This window comes from Mesoplodon bidens (genome assembly GCF_964165515.1).
Source record: "Mesoplodon bidens genome assembly, chromosome: 20".
NCBI lineage: Eukaryota > Metazoa > Chordata > Mammalia > Artiodactyla > Ziphiidae > Mesoplodon > Mesoplodon bidens.
This window is the reverse complement of record NC_138181.1, coordinates 11,299,592-11,316,702: the sequence shown is the minus strand read 5'-3', so window position 1 is coordinate 11,316,702 and position 17,111 is coordinate 11,299,592. Positions and strand designations below refer to the sequence as shown.

General features: G+C 37.1%; 1 protein-coding gene across 2 annotated transcripts in view; it reads left to right on the top strand.

The window, feature by feature from the left end:
- The window catches only part of ADAM32 (ADAM metallopeptidase domain 32), a 177,831-nt gene that overhangs the window by 27,912 nt on the left and 132,808 nt on the right, over nt 1-17,111 (top strand). For both annotated transcript variants that reach the window (XR_014014083.1, XM_081220688.1), the window contains exons 5-7: nt 2,033-2,109; nt 3,416-3,593; nt 16,609-16,677. Coding sequence is in view for 1 of the 2 variants with exons in the window: in XM_081220688.1 (XP_081076814.1) it covers nt 2,033-2,109; nt 3,416-3,593; nt 16,609-16,677 (324 nt within the window). In the remaining variant the exon portion in view is untranslated. The remainder of the gene's footprint in view (nt 1-2,032; nt 2,110-3,415; nt 3,594-16,608; nt 16,678-17,111) is intronic.

Here is a 17,111-nt window from a genome sequence, read left to right as displayed (position 1 = left end):
CTTGCTTATTCTGTTCCAGTCGCCTTGGTTTCCTTGCTATTCTTCAAACATATCAGACGTGTCCTCCTTTCAAGAAATTTTCACTTTCTATTTCTTCTGATCCAGATGTTTGCTCTTTCCCAAGATACAATGTTTTTCTCCCTCTTTTCCTTCAGGTCTTTGCTCAAAACCATCCTATTAGTCCTTGACTAACCCCTATTTTAAATAGCACTGTTAACCTTATTACTCTCTTAACTTACCTGTTTTGTTTTTCTCCATAGTGGTTATCAATATATGATGTACCATACATTTTATCTATTTATTTTCTGTTTTTTCAGTGCAATATAATCTTCATTTCACCAGAGCTTTTGGTCTGTTTTATTCAATGATGCATCCCTAGTGCCTAGAAAAATGCCTGGCACATAGCATATAATAAAAATTTGTTGAATTATTGAAATATGTTACTTCACTTCAATTGGAAAGGACCATTACTTTCCTTTTATTGCTCCTTCCTTCACATAGTTCTAACATAAAGGCATGTGTTAATAAGAAAACATACATTGATTTATACCAAAATTTATAGCACTATCTTAGAAATTATATAATTTTCCTTTTTTGTCTGTGATGATGTTTGCTTTGTCTCTATGTTAATTGTACTGTGGTCAGAGACTGAACTTGGTGTGATTTCAGTCCTTTACAATTTGTTTTTGTGTTTCATGGCCCAGAATATGGTTTCATTTTGGTAAATGTTACATGTTCTTTAAAAAGAAAGTGTATTCAATGGAATATTACTTAGCTATAAAAAAGAATGAAATAATGCCATTTGCAGCAACGTAGATGGACCTAGACATTATCATGTTAAGTGAAGTAAGACAGAGAAAGACTAATATCACATGATATCACTTATATGTGGAATCTAAAATAATTATATAAATGAACTTATTTATAAAATGGAAATAGACTCAACAGACAGAAAGCAAACTTATGGTTACCAGAAAGGATAGCGGCGGGTGGAGGGGGAGATAAATTAGGGGTTAGGGATTAACATATACACATGACTATGTATCAAATAGATAAATGACAGGGACCTACTGTACAGCACAGTATATTCAGTGTCTTGTGATAACCTATAATGGAAAAGAATCTGAAGAAGGATACATATATAGGTGTATGTGTGTATGTATAACTGAATCACTTTGATGTACACCTGAAGCTAACACAACATTGTAAATGAACTACACTTCAATAAAAAAAAGGTTAAAGAAAAGAACTCCGTGCAAAAAAAGTATATTATATATAGTTTTTAAGTAGGGTTTTACCTATATTAGGTTAACATTCTGTTCAACTCTTCTATAGATTCTGAATGCTAGATTTATCAGTTATTGACAGAAATGTATGTGCTTAAAAATCTTTTAGTATGATTATGCATTTATTTTTATTATTCTTTCAGTTTTAGCTTTTTATAATTTGAAGCTATGTTATTAAATAAATACAAACTTGGAATATTTATATCTTCCTGGTGAGTTGAAACTCATGTATCATTATGAAATGTCCCTCTTTATCTCTAGTAATGCTTCTTGCCTTAAAGTCTACATTTCCTGTATTAGTATCGCTTCAGAATCATCCTTTTGGTTTGTGTTGGTGTGGTCTGTCTTTTTCTAGCTCTTCAATCTTTTTGTGCCCTTAAATTTTAGATGTTTCTTTTTAGCAGAATATCAGAATTTAAAGGAAATCCATACTCACAATCTTTGTCTTTTAATTGATGACCTAAATTTATATATTGGAAAATAATTTTACCTAAAATATGGGATAAAACTTTGGAAGCAGGATGTAAAATAATAATCCCAAGTGTTGATCTGAGAAGAGTAGTTAATATAGTGAAAGTGGCAAATATGGGGAGACTTTTTTTCTGAATGTCACTTTATTCATACTGATATAAACTGTATATAGCCTGTGAAAAATATTCAGAAAGTTCTATTAAGTATAAAAAGTTAAGAAATCATTAGAAAGTTTTGTCAACTCCTAGGTAACCACTTTATATTTTCCCCCCTAGACTCAGTGCTACTACCAAGGATATATTGAAGGATATCTGAATTCTGTTGTCACACTTAGCACATGCTCTGGACTGAGGTTATGTATTATTTTGTTGTTGATATGCAAACACCATGGTTATGATATTTGTCTGCAGAGAATTTGTTAGTTTATACTAAGTGTGGAACTGGTAGAGGATTCCCATGTGGAGATTATTCAGTGAATAATGATAATAATAATAATAATCTCTTCCTCTGAATATGTTTCTTCTCTGATTTCTCTTTACTTTCCCCACTGACCAGAGACATGTCTAACTTCTTGAAGGTTTAGATTTCCTTGTGTCTTTGCTCTGTATCTTGTTTCTTCTTTAGTACAGAAATGACAGTTGACCGTGTTTGACTATAGCAAGTTGGAAGAGCTAAGTTTTGGGTAGCTTGTTTTTTAAGCAAATAGAGTATTTTTGATACCTACCATGTACCAGCTACTGGCCTAGTGTTAGGAGATGTAAAAATAAATAAACAAAGCATGTTCTTTCACAAAGGGAAATCATCTTCAGAGAGAGGAAGCACTTCTATATAAACAAATAAGTATTATTATGGTACTCATTTTTCTAGTAATATCACTATCTTAATCTCTCTAAGAACTGTAGGGTTTCCTCTTTAGTGCTTGGAGAGTTTTCCATTCTGTCAGGATATTCTTCACCTTCATTTTGTAGTGTAGGAGCCTTGTTTCCACAAACGAATTTTACTCAGTGCTTTTTACATGGAATTCTGAAATTTGGTTTTTAGAGAGTAGTCACTTGAACTGTTACCTGTATTCAAGGAAGAATACTTATAAAAGTTGTTTACTCTTTAAAATTTAGCTTTTAATTTCTTATTCAGACTAGGTACATAAACAAAATTCATAAATGCCTTCTTTTAATTACTGCTGAATTTTATTTTTATGAATAAAATTACTGATTATGTATCTTTTTTTAATGCAAGCAATGTAATCATTGCAGTGCAAAACAGAAATTTATACAGATTTCTATTTGCTATTGCTTTCATTAAATTACTGACTTGGGGGACAGGGGAATGACTTGATCACAGTAATGCTGTGTCCTTGCTAGCAACTGATTACATAATTTGTTCTGCGTTGATAACTATAAAGTAAATTAAATGGAAAGTTACTCTTTTGGATTGGGGAAGACCTTTTTTTATCTCTTCAGAGTCATCTCCAAAACATAAAGAGTTTGGGTCAAAATACTGAGCTCAAAAACATTCCGTATCTTTCTTCTCACTCTCCTCCTTCTTCTCCCCCTCTTTCCTTCCTCCTCCTCCTCCTCCTTTTTTTTTAGGAATTCTTTCAGAGTTTTATGATATAGAATTAATTAAAAGCACTTAAATTTTTATCCTTAATTTTACAGAGGAATATTACAGTTTGAAAATCTTTCTTATGGAATTGAGCCTCTGGAATCTGCAGTTGAATTTCAGCATCTTCTTTATAAATTAGGAAATGAAAACAATGAATTTGCAGTTCTTACTGAAAATAACCAAGACACAGAACAAAACGCAATGGACTATAATATTTTTATAAGTGAAGAAGTGAGTTATGTATGCTTTATTACTCTTTCAAGGCAGTTATTGCTTTTATTTACCTATTAATTTAATTTATTTTTTTAACATCTTTATTGGAGTATAATTGCTTTACCATGGTGTGTTAGTTTCTGCTTTATAACAAAGTGAATCAGCTATGCATATACATATATCCCCGTATATATCTCCTCCCTCTTGCATCTCCCTCCCACACTCCATATCCCACCCCTCTAGTTGGTCACAAAGCACTGAGCTGATCTCCCTGTGCTATGTGGCTGCTTCCCACTAGCTATCTGTTTTACATTTGGCAGTGTATATATGTCCATGCCACTCTCTCTGTCCCAGCTTACCCTTTCCCCTCCCCATGTCCTCAAGTCCATTCTCTACGTCTGTGTCTTTATTCCTGTTCTGCCCCTAGGTTCTTCAGAACCTTTTTTTTTCTTTAGATTCCATATATATGTGTTAGCATACAGTATTTGTTTTTCTCTTTCTGACTTACTTCACTCTGTATGACAGACTCTAAGTCCATCCACCTCACTACAAATAACTCAAATTCGTTTCTTTTTAAGGCTGAGTAATATTACATTGTATATATGTGCCACATCTACTTTATCCAGTCATCTGTTGATGGACACTTAGGTTGCCTCCATGTCCTGGCTATTGTAAATAGAGCTGCAATGAACATTGTGATACATGAGTCTTTTTGAATTATGGTTTTCTCAGGGTATATGCCCAGTAGTGGGATTGCTGGGTTGTATGGTAGTTCTATTTTTAGTTTTTTAAGGAACCTCCATACTGTTCTCCATAGTGGCTGTATCAATTTACACTCCCACCAACAGTGCAAGAGGGTTCCCTTTTCTCCACACCCTCTCCAGCATTTACTGTTTGTAGATTTTTTGATGATGGCCACTCTGACTGGTGTTAGGTGATATACCTCATTGTAGTTTTGATTTGCATTTCTCTAATGATTAGTGATGTTGAGCATCATTTCATGTGTTTGTTGACAATCTGTATATCTTCTTTGAAGAAGTGTCTGTTTAGGTCTTCTGCCCATTTTTGGATTGGGTTGTTTGTTTTTTTGATATTGAGCTGCATGAGCAGCTGGTAAATTTTGGAGATTAATCCTTTTGTCAGTTGCTTCGTTTGCAAATATTTTCTCCCATTCTGAGGGTTGTCTTTTCATCTTGTTTATGGTTTCCTTTGCTGTGCAAAAGCTTTTAAGTTTCATTAGGTCCCATTTGTTTATTTTTGTTTTTATTTCCATTCCTCTAGGAGGTGGGTCAAAAAGGATCTTGCTGTGATTTGTGTCATAGAGTGTTCTGCCTATGTTTTCCTCTAAGAGTTTTATAGTGTCTGGCCTTGCATTTAGGTCTTTAATCCATTTTGAGTTTATTTTTGTGTATGGTGTTACGGAGTGTTCTAATGTCATTCTTTTACCTGGAGCTGTCCATTTTTCCCAGCACCACTTATTGAAGGGGCTGTCTTTTCTCCATTATATATTCTTGCCTCCTTTATCAAAAATAAGGTGACTATATGTGCGTGGGTTTATCTCTGGGCTTTCTATCCTGTTTCATTGATCTGTATTTCTGTTTTTGTGCCAGTACCATACTGTCTTGATTACTATAGCTTTGTAGTATAGTCCGAAGTCAGGGAGCATGATTCCTCCAGCTCCATTTTTCTTTCTCAAGACTGCTTTGACTATTCGGGGCCTTTTGTGTTTCCATACAAATTGTGAAGTTTTTAGTTCTAGTTCTGTGAAAAATGCCATTGGTAGTTTGATAGGGATTGCACTGAATCTGTAGATTACTTTGGATAGTATAGTCATTTTCACAGTGTTGATTCTTCCAATCGAAGAACATGGTATATCTCTCCATCTGTTTGTATCATCTTTAATTTCTTTCAACAGTCTCTTATAGTTTTCTGCATACAGGTCTTTTGTCTCCTTAGGTAGGTTTATTCCTAGATATTTTATTATTTTTGTTGCAATGCTAAATGGTAATGTTTCCTTAATTTCTCTTTCAGATTTTTCATCACCAGTGTATAAGAATGCAAGAGAATTCTGTGCTTTAATTTTGTATCCTGCTACATTACCAGATTCATTGATCAGCTCTTGTAGTTTTCTGGTAGCATTTTTAGGATTCTCTACGCATAGTATCATGTCATCGGCAAACAGTGACAGCTTTACTTCTTCTTTTCCAACTTGGATTCCTTTTATTTTGTTTTCTTCTCTGATTACTGTGGCTAAAACTTCCAGAACTATGTTGAATAATAGTGGTGAGAGTGGGCAACCTTGTCTTGTTCCTGATCTTAGAGGAAATGGTTTCAGTTTTTCACCATTGAGAACGATGTTGGCTGTGGGTTTATTATATATGGCTTTTATTATGTTGAGGTAAGTTCCCTCTATGCCTACCTTCTGGAGGGTTTTTATCATAAATGGGTGTTGAATTTTGTCAAAGCTTTTTCTGCATCTATTGAGATGATCATATGGCTTGACTTCTTCAATTTGTTAATATGGTTTATCACATTGATTGATTTGTGTATATTGAAGTATCCTTGCATTCCTGGGATAAACCCCACTTGATCATGGTGTATGATCCTTTTAATGTTCTGTTGGATTCTGTTTGCTAGTATTTTGTTGAGGATTTTTGCATCTATGTTCCTCAGTGATATTAGCCTGTAGTTTTCTTTCTTTTTGACATCTTTGTCTGGTTTTGATATCAGGGTGATGGTGGCCTCGTAGAATGAGTTGGGGAGTGTTCCTCCCTCTGTTATATTTTGAAAGAGTTTGTGAAGGATAGGTGTTAGCTCTTCTCTAAATGTTTGGTAGAATTCGCCTGTGAAGCTATCTAGTCCTGGGCTTTTGTTTGTTGGAAGATTTTCAATCACAGTGTCAATTTCAGTGCTTGTGATTGTTCTGTTTATATTTTCTATTTCTTCCTGGTTCAGTCTCGGAAGGTTGTGCTTTTTAAATATTTGTCCATTTTTTCCGGGTTGTCCATTTTATTGGCATATAGCTGCTTGTAGTAATCTTCATGATCCTTCATATTTCTGCAGTGTCAGTTTTTACCTCTCCTTTTTCATTTCTAGTTCTATTGATTTGAGTCTTTCCCTTTTTTTCTTGGTGAGTCTGGCTAATGGTTTATCAATTTTGTTTATCTTCTCAAAGAACCAGCTTTTCGTTTTATTGAACTTTGCTATTGTTTCCTTCATTTGTTTTTCATTTATTTCTGATCTGATTTTTATGATTTCTTTCATTCTGCTAACTTTGGAGTTTTTTTGTTCTTCTTTCACTAATTGCTTTAGATGTAAGGTTAAGTTGTTTATTTGAGATGTTTCTTGTTTGTTGAGGTAGGATTGTATTGCTATAAACTTCCATCTTAGAACCGCTTTTGCTGCATTCCATAGGTTTTGGGTCATCGTGTCTTCATTGTCATTTGGTTCTAGGTATTTTTTGATTTCCTCTTAGATTTCTTCAGTGATCTCTTGGTTATTTAGTAGTGTATTGTTTAGCCTCCATCTGTTTGTATTTTTTACAGATTTTCCCCTGTAATTGATATCTCATTTTATAGCATTGTGGTTGGAAAAGACAGTTGATATGATTTCAATTTTCTTAAATTTCCCAGAGCTTGATTTGTGACCCAAGATATGATCTACCCTGGAAAATGTTCCATGAGCACTTGAGAAGAAAGTGTATTCTGTTGTTTTTGGGTAGAACATCCTATAAATATCAATTAAGTCCATCTTGTTTAATGTATCATTTAAAGCTTGTGTTTCCTTACTTATTTTCATTTTGGACGATCTCTCCATTGGTGAAAGTGGGGTGTTAAAGTACCCTACGATGATTCTGTTACTGTCGATTTCCCCTTTTATGGCTGTTAGCATTTGCCTTATGTACTGAGGTGCTCCTATGCTGGGTGCATAAATATTGACAATTGTTTTATATCTTCTTCTTGGATTGATCCCTTGATCATTATGGAGTGTCCTTCTTTATCTCTTCCAATAGTCTTTATTTTAAAGTCTATTTTGTGTGATATGAGAATTGCTATTCCAGCTTCCTTTTGATTTCCATTTGCCTGGAATATCTTTTTCCATCCCCTCACTTTCTGTCTGTATGTGTCCCTAGGTCTGAAGTGGGTCTCTTGTAGAGAGCATATGTACAGGTCTTGTTTTTGTATCTGTTCAGCCAATCTATGTCTTTTGGTTAGAGCATTTAATCCATTTATATTTAAGGTAGTTATCGATATGTATGTTTCTATTACCATTTTCTTAATTGTTTTGGGGTTGTTATTGAAGGTCTTTACCTTCTCTTGTGTTTCCTGCCTAGAGAAGTTCCTTTAGTTGTAAAGCTGGTTTGGTGGTGCTGAATCCTCTTAGCTTTTGCTTGTCTGTAAAGGTTTTAATTTGTCCCTCGAATCTGAATGAGATCCTTGCTGGGTAGAGTAATCTTGGTTATAGGTTTTTCCCTTTCATCACTTTAAATATGTCCTGCCACTCCCTTGTGCCTTGCAGCGTTTCTGCTGAAAGATCAGCTGTTAACCTTATGGGGATTCCCTTGTATGTTATTTGTTGTTTTTCCCTTGCTTCTTTTAATATTTTTTCTTTGTATTTAATTTTTGGTAGTTTGATTAATATGCGTCTTGGTGTGTTTCTCCTTGGATTTATCCTGTATGGGACTCTCTGTGCTTCTTGGACTTGATTGCCTATTTCCTTTCCCACGTTAGGGAAGTTTTCCACTATAATCTCTTCAAATATTTTCTCAGACCCTTTCTTTTTCTCGTTTTCTTCTGTGATCCCTATAAGTTGAATGTTCGTACGTTTAATGTTGTCCCAGTAGTCTCTGAGACTGTCCTCAATTCTTTTCATTGTTTTTTCTTTATTCTGCTCTCCGGTAGTTATTTCCACTATTTTATCTTCCAGGTCACTTATCCGTTCTTCTGGCTCAGTTACTCTGCTATTTATTCCTTCTAGAGAATTTTTAATTTCATTTATTGTGTTGTTCATCATTGTTTGTTTGCTCTTTAGTTCTTCTAGGTCCTTGTTAAATGTTTCTTGTATTTTCTCCATTCTATTTCCAAGATTTTGGATCATCTTTCCTATCATTACTCTGAATTATTTTTCAGGTAGACTGCCTATTTCCTCTTCATATGTTTGGTGTTGTGGGTTTTTACCTTGCTCCTTCATCTGCTGTGTGTTTTTCTGCCTTCTCATTTTGCTTAACTTACTGTGTTTGGTGTCTCCTTTTCGCAGCCTGCGTGTTCGTAGTTCCTGTTGTTTTTGGTGTCTGACCCCAGTGGTTAAGGTTGGTTCAGTGCGTTGTATAGCCTTCCTGGTGGAGGGGACTAGTGCCTGTATTCTGATGGATGAGGCTGGATCTTGTCTTTCTGGGCAGGTCTGTGTCCAGTGGTGTGTTTTGGCGTGTCTGTGACCTTATTATGATTTTAGGCAGCCTCTCTGCTAATGGATGGGGTTGTGTTCCTGTCTTGCTAGTTGTTTGGCATAGGGGGTCCAGCACTGTAGCTTGCTGGTCATTGAGTGGAGCTGGGTCTTAGCGTTGTGATGGAGATCTCAGGGGTAGCTTTCGCTCTTTGATATTATGTGGAGCTGGGAGGTCTCTGGTGGACCAATGTCCTGAATTTGGCTCTCCCACCTCAGAGGCACAGGCCTGACCCCTGGCCGGAGCACCAAGACCCTGTCAGTCACATGGCTCAGAAGAAAAGGGAGGAAAAAAAGAAAAAAAGAAAAAAAGAAAGTTTTTAAAATAAAAAATAGAAAATAATTATTAACAATAAAAAAATTAAAAAGTAATAAAAAAAGAAAAAAAAGAAGGAAAGAAAGAAAGAAGAGAGCAAGCAAACCAAAAAACAAATCCACCAATGATAACAAGCACTAAAAACTATACTAAAACAAAACAAAACAAAAGAAAAAAACGGACAGACAGAACCCTAGGACAAATGGTAAAAGCAACGCTATACAGACAAAATCACACAAAGAAGCATACACATACACACTCATAAAAAGGGAAAAAGGAAAAAAAATATATCGTTGCTCCCAAAGTCCACCGCTTCAATTTTGTGATGATTTGTTTTCTATTCAGGTATTCCACAGATGCAGCGTACATCAAGTTGATTGTGGTGATTTAATCCACTCCTCCTTAGGCTGCTGGGAGAGATTTCCCTTTCTCTTCTTTGTTCTCACATCTCCTGGGGTTCAGCTTTGGATTTGGCCCTGCCTCTGTGTGTAGATTACCTGAGGGTGTCTATTCTTTGCTCAGAAAGGACAGGGTTAAAGTAGCAGCTGTTTGGGGGCTCTGGCTCACTCAGGTGGCGGGGTGGGGAGAGAGGGGTACAGAATGCAGGGCGAGCCTGCAGCAGCAGAGTCCAACGTGATGTTGCACCAGCCTGAGGTGCACTGTGTGTTCTCCCTGGAAAGTTTTCCCTGGATCATGGGACCCTGGCAGTAGCATGCTGCACAGGCTCCCAGGAGGGGAGGTGTGGATAGTGACCTGTGCTTGCACGCAGGATTCTTGGTGGCTGCAGTAGCAGCCTTAGCCTTTCATGCCTGTCTCTGGTGTCCACGCTGCTCGCCGCAGCTCATGCCCATCTCTGGAACTTGTTTAGGTGTTGCTCTGAATCCCCTCTCCTCGCGCACCCCAAAGCAATTGTCTCTTGCCTCCTAGGCAGGTCCAGACTTTTTCTCGGACTCCCTCCCGCTAGCTGTGGCGCACTAGCCCCCTTCAGGCTGTGTTCACGCAGCAACCCCAGTCCTCTCCCTGGGATCTGAACTCTGAAGCCGGAGCCTCAGCTCCCTGCCCCCACCTACCCCAGCAGGTGAGCAGACAAGCCTCTCGTGCTGGTGAGTGCCGGTCAGCAGCGGTCCTCTGTGCGGGAATCTCTCCGCTTTGCCCTCTGCACCCCTTTTGCTGTGCTGTCCTCTGTGACTCCAAAGCTTTCCCCCTCTGCCACCCGCAGTCTCTGCCCGCGAAGGGGCTTCTAGTGTGTGGAAACCTTTCCTCCAGAGCTCCCTCCCACTGGTGCAGGTCCCATCCCTATTCTTTTATCTCTGTTTTTTCTTTTTTCTTTTGCCCTACCCAGGTATGTGGGGAGTTTCTTGCCTTTTGGGGGGTCTGAGGTCTTCTGCCAGTGTTCAGTAGGTGTTCTGTAGGAGTTATTCCACATGTAGATGTATTTCTGATGTATTTGTGGGGAGGAAGGTGATCTCCACGTCTTACTCTTCTGCCATCTTGAAGGTCTCCTAATTAACTTTTGACATTTAAATTATAATGTGTTTTGGTGTGGGTCTCTTTGCATTCTTATTTGAAAGATTCTGGGCTTCCTGGGGCTGAATGTCTGTTTCCTTACACGTTAGGGAAGTTTTCAGCCATTGTGTTTTCAAACAAAATTTCTGCCCCATTCTCTTCTCCTTCTGGGACTTCTGTAAATGCAAATGTTTGTTAGTTTGTTGTTGTTCCATAACCCCTTATGCTATCTTTCCTATTTTAAATTCTTTTTTTTTCTTTTTGTTTCTCTGATTGGGTAGGTTCCACCACATTGTCTTTGAGTTGACTGATTTTTTTCCTTCTGCTTCATCTACTCCAACATTGAACCTCTCTAGTGTATTTTTCAGTTGTTATTATATTGTTCAGTTCTCTGACTTCTCTTTGGTACTTTCTTATATTTTCTCTATCTGTGTTGACATTCTCCTCACTGTGTTCATTCACTCTTCTCTCCAGTTCAGTGAGCATCTTTATGACCATTACTTTAAACTCTTTATCAGGTAAATTACATGTCTCCATTTCATTAAGTTTTTTTTATGAAGTTCTATCTCTTTCTTCCAGTTGGAACATATTCCTCTGTTTCTTCGTTTCGGTTGACTTTCTGTGTTGGTTTTTATATGGTAGATGGAACATCTCTCAAAAATGACAAAGCTTTGTGCTTATCCAAGTAGCATATTATATTTTTAATAGCTCCCAGTAGTTGAGAATGTGGCAAGACCTGCCAGTGTCCTGAAGGGGAGGTTCTTAGCACTTAGATTCTGGCTGTTTGGAAACCAGATCTTCAGGCAGCAGCTTTTAAAAGTAGGCAAATATATGTAGTCCTGTGGGATTGCATGTGTATGCCCTGCTCTCCAGGGTATCCAGCAGTGTCCCCACCATAGCAGTCACAAAAACTGAGGCTCCAGATGAATGTATAAACTCTTTTCTGAGAGCTGTTGGAGAGCTGAAGCAAGGCGGAGGGAGTGTACCAAGATGGTGTCCATAGACTACATTCCTTGAGGGAAGCTCTGTAGTTCACTGGATGTGTGCTAAACCTGAAGCCTTCCACTGAGGTTGAAGCTCCAGAACAAGCAAAGTGACCTCCCTCACAGAAAGACTGCAGAGTACCTCAGTCTGTTTTCTCGACAGTGCTGTGCAACTGGCAGCTTGCCAAGAACCATCGCTTCAATTGCTACAGTCCTGTGGGTCTCAGAAATGCAAGCCCCCTAGCCAGCAGAGCCAGGCATCGAAGGAGCATTCCCTAGGTGGTAGCTGCAAAAGCTGGGGCACTAGTTTTAAAAACTGGGGCATCAATTGCATGTAAAATCCCCTTGCAGGAGAAACTGGATCTCTGGAGGGTAGCAGAGGCAGTTCTTGAAGATAGCACTCACCTTCTGAGGTGTCTGGAAAGCATGACACTTAGCCCATAGATGTGTGTTTAATTAGAAGTCTGCCTCTCAGGCTGCAGCCATGATGACTAGCTAATAGGCCTTGGTAACAGAAAGACTGAGGTCTTGGGTCTTTTGCCTCTTGCTGGCTGGGGCCTGGTAGCTGTGTAAGAACTCTTTCTCTGTTAGCCACTGTCCTATGGGACCCACAAGTATAAGCCCCACTGGCTGCCAGAGCCAGGTGATGTAGAGGTATTCCTGGGTAGCTGCCACAAAAATTGGAGTGCCTAACAGGGGTATGAACTCCTTTATGATTAGTACAATCCCATGGGATTAGGAATGCAAGCTCCTTTGGCTTCCAGAGTCAGGCAGTCAAGTAATGTCCCCAGGGAGTCAACTGCAAAGATCGGTGCACTGGATGCATGTAAAAACTCTCTTCTGGGAGATACAGTGCTCTGGAGTATGGAAAAGGGAAAGCACGAAGATGGTACCTGCAAGTCTTCATCACTGGATGTGTGTGCTAATTAGATGCCTGCCTCTCAGGCTGACACCTTAATATAAGCAAGGGAATTTCCTTTATTTTAAGTCTGGGCATGACTAGCTCCCTCTGAGCTGGGCCCTACAGAAGGTAAGTCCAAGTGCCTGGGCCCTTGTTGACCTGGTTCCTAGACTGACACAATCTTGTGAGTCTGGGGACTCAAGCCCCATTGGTTTCCAAAGTTCCATGTTTTGGGGCTTGTCTCTCAGGTGCAGGTCCTGAAAGTTGTGGTGCCCAATATGAGGTTCAAACCCTTCACTCCTCAGACAGAAGCTCCAGGTTTAGAATTTTCTCCAGGTTGTGGGTCATAGCACTGGGGGTGGCATTTACGGTAAGAGTGTGTCTCAGTACATCCTACCTGATTCACCGTGCTTTTCTTCTCATTTGCCTGATGTATAGTTACCACTCAGCCAGACTTTAAGTTTTTTAAAAGAGGAAATTGTTCTGTATGTAGCTGTAGACTCAGTAGGTCTTTGGGAGGAGTTGATTTCAGGATCTTCATATTTTGCCGTCTTGAACTGGAACTCACATTAAATTTTTCCAAGGAAACATGAAATAATAACTCTCACCAGAAAGATAAATATATAGCAAAGGGAGTGGATTAATCAGTTACAAAGCTACTATGAAGGTTAAAAGACGAAAGTAGTAAAAATAATAACTATGATTACAATAATTAGTTAAGGGATACACAAGATAAAAAGAGATAAAATATGACATAAAAAACATAAAATGTGGCAGGGAGTAAAAATGTTGAGCTTTTTCAAAAAACTTAAGTTGTTGTCAACTTACAATAGACATATATAAGTTGTTATTTGTAAGCTTCATGGCTTACAAATAGCAAATACCTATAGTAGATACACAAATAATAAAAAGAAAGTAATATATTACTAAAGAAAGTCATCAAACCACAGAAGAAGAGAGCAAGAGAAGAAGAAACAAATAGCCAGTAAACAATTAATAAAATGGCAATAATTACTTTAAATTTTATTTGAGTTCTCTCATTTCTCTACCTATCAGTAATTACTTTAAATGTAAATTGACTGAGTTCTCCAATCAAAAGACATAGAGTGGCTACATGGATTAAAAAAACAAGACCCCAGGGCTTCCCTGGTGGTGCAGTGGTTGAGAGTCCGCCTGCCGGTGCAGGGGACACGGGTTCGTGTCCCGGTCCAGGAAGATCCCACATGCCGCAGAGTGGCTAGGCCCGTGAGCCATGGCTGCTGAGCCTGTGCGTCCGGAGCCTGTGCTCCGCAACGGGAGAGACCACAACAGTGAGAGACCCGCATACCGCAAAAAAAAAAAAAAAAAGACCCATCTATATGCTACCTACAAGAGACTTTTGATGTAAGGACACACAGAGACTGAGAGTGAAGTGATGGAAAAAGATTTCCAAGCTAATGGAAACCAAAAGAAAGCTGGAGTAGTTATAATTATATCAGACAAAATAGGTGTAAAAAAAAAAGATTGTAATAAGAGACAAGGATGGGTGTTACATAATGATATAGGGGTCAATTTAACAAGAGGATATAACATTTGTAAGTATTTATGTACCCAACATAGGTTAACCTAAATATATAAAGCAAATATTAACTGACCTAAAAGGAGAAATAGACAGCAATATAATAATAGTAGGGAATTTTAATATCCCACTTACATCAATGGATATAGATCATCCAAACAGAAAATCAGTAAGGAAGCATTGGCCTTAAATGGCACATTGGAATGATGGACTTAACAGATATATACAGAATACTCCATGTAAAAGCAACAGAATACACATTCTTCTGAAGTTCACATGGAACATTTTCCACGAGAGATCATGTTAGGCCACAAAACAGTCTTAATAAATTTAAGAGGATTGATAACATAAGAAGCATCTTTATTGACCGCAATGGTATGAAACTGGAAATTATTTACATGAAGAAATCTGAGTAATTCACAAATACGTGGAGTTTAATCAGTATGCTACTGAACAACAAATGGGCCAAAGAAAAATCAAAGGAGAAATTTTAAAAAATACCTTGAGACAAAAGAAAATGGAAATAGCATATACCAAAAATTTGTGGGATGCAGCAAAAGCAGTTCTACGATGGAAGTTCTTAGCGATAAATGGCCTACCTCAAGAAACAAGAAAAGTCACTAATAACCTAACTTTATACCTCAAGGAACTAGAAAAAGAACAAATGAAACCCAGGATTAGTAGAAGGGAGGACATAACAAATGTAGGGCAGAAATAAATGAAACAGATTCCAAAAGGACAATAGAGAAGGTCAGTGAAGCTGAGAGCTGGTTCTTTGAAAAGATAAAATTGACAAACCTTTAGCTAGACTCACAAAGAGAAAAAGAGAAATCATAAAATAAAAAATGAAAGAGATGTTACAACTGATCCCACAGAAATATAGACTACTAGGAAGAATTATATGTTAACAAATTAGGCAACCTGGGGAGGGGAAAACTTGGGAGTTTGGGATTAACATATATATACAACAATATATGAAATAGATAACCAACAAGAACCTACTATATAGCACAGGGAACTATACTCAATATTTTGTAATAACCTATAAGGGAAAAGAATCTGAAAAAGAATACATATATATTATATGTTATATATATTAAATATATATATATGATATATATATATATGAATCACTTTGCTGTACACCTAAAAGTAACACAACATTGTCAATCAACTGTACTTCAATTTAAAAAAATTAGGCAACCCAGAAGAAATGGATAAAATTCTAGAAACACTTAACCTACCAAGACTGAATTATGGTGAAATAGATAATCTGAATAGACCAATTACTGGTAAGGGGATTTAATCAGTAGTCAAAAATATGCTAACAAACCGAAGTCCAAGACCAGACTTATACAATTCACTGGTGAATTGTACCAAACATTTAAAGAATAATTAATCCAATCCTCAAACTCCTTTTCCAAAGAATAGATGAAGGGGGAACACTTCCAAATTCATTTTACAAGGCCAGCATACCCTGATACCAAACCCCAGACAAAGATACCACAAAAAAAGAAAAGAAAAGCCAATATCCCTGATGAACATAGATGTAAAAATCTTTAAAAAGATAATAGCAAACCAAATTCAACATTAAAAGAAAAAAAAAAGTTAAAAGAATCATACACTATGCTGAAGTGGGGTTTATTGCAAGGATGAAAAAATGGTTCAACATCAGCAAATCAATTAATGTGATATACCACATTAACAAAATGAAGGATAAAAATCATGATCATCTAAATAGATGCAGAAAAAGTGTTTGAAAAAATTCAGCATCGATGTATAATAAAAACTCTCAACAAAGTGGATATAGAGGGAACATACTTCAACATAATAAAGACCATATATGACATGCCGACAGCTAACATTATACTCAACGGTGAAAAGCTGAAAGCATTTCCTCTAAGATCAGGAACATGTCAAGGATGCCTACTTTCGCCACTTTTATTCAACATAGAATTGGAAGTTCTCACCACAGTAATTGGGTAAGAAAACGAAATGACATGCATTCAAATTGGAAAGGAAGAAGTAAAACTGTCAGTATTTGCAGATGACAGGATATTATATATAGAACACCCTAACTACGCCATAAAAAACTGTTATGGAGTACACACGCAAGAAAAAAGAAAATGGTAACTGTGAGAGTGGATATGTTAATTAGCTTGATTGTGGCAGTTATTTCACATTGTACATGTATATCAAAACATCAAGTCTTATAGCTTAAGTATATATATATATTTCACCTATGACTCAGTAAAGGTGGAAAAATATTTTAAAAGTTCAGAATAAACAATTTGTGAAAGTTTTTAAATACTATTCTTTTTTTCTAGCCAGAATCAGCTGTTCCAGATTTAATTCCTCTTTATCTAGAAATGAATATCGTGGTGGACAAAGCTTTGGTATGTATTTTGCTTTTTCCTTGTTTTTGAATATTTGATATGAATGTGTGATTATCCCTGACTAGAAAGGAACTTAAAGATTCCAATCTTCTTACTTCCATGTCGCTCCCAGAGAACAGTGAAGACGTCTTCTATTTGAAGAATCAAATATTCAAAATTACATTAGTTCTATCAGAAATGTTTTATTTGAAATCTTTACATAACAAACCTGCATAACAAAATGATTTTTTTTTTTTTGCTGGTACTTCACATATTTAGGGCCTCTCTCAATCCACAAAAAATTTTAATGGTGATTTTTTTAAGTGAAATTCTCTAAGCTTTAATTTTTGTTTTAGGGTACTTGAAGAGCAGCATGTAGTCTAGAGAATCTTTTGCCCTATAAGATATTTATTGGCACAGCAATGATGATAGTATAACTATTTATGATAACTGCT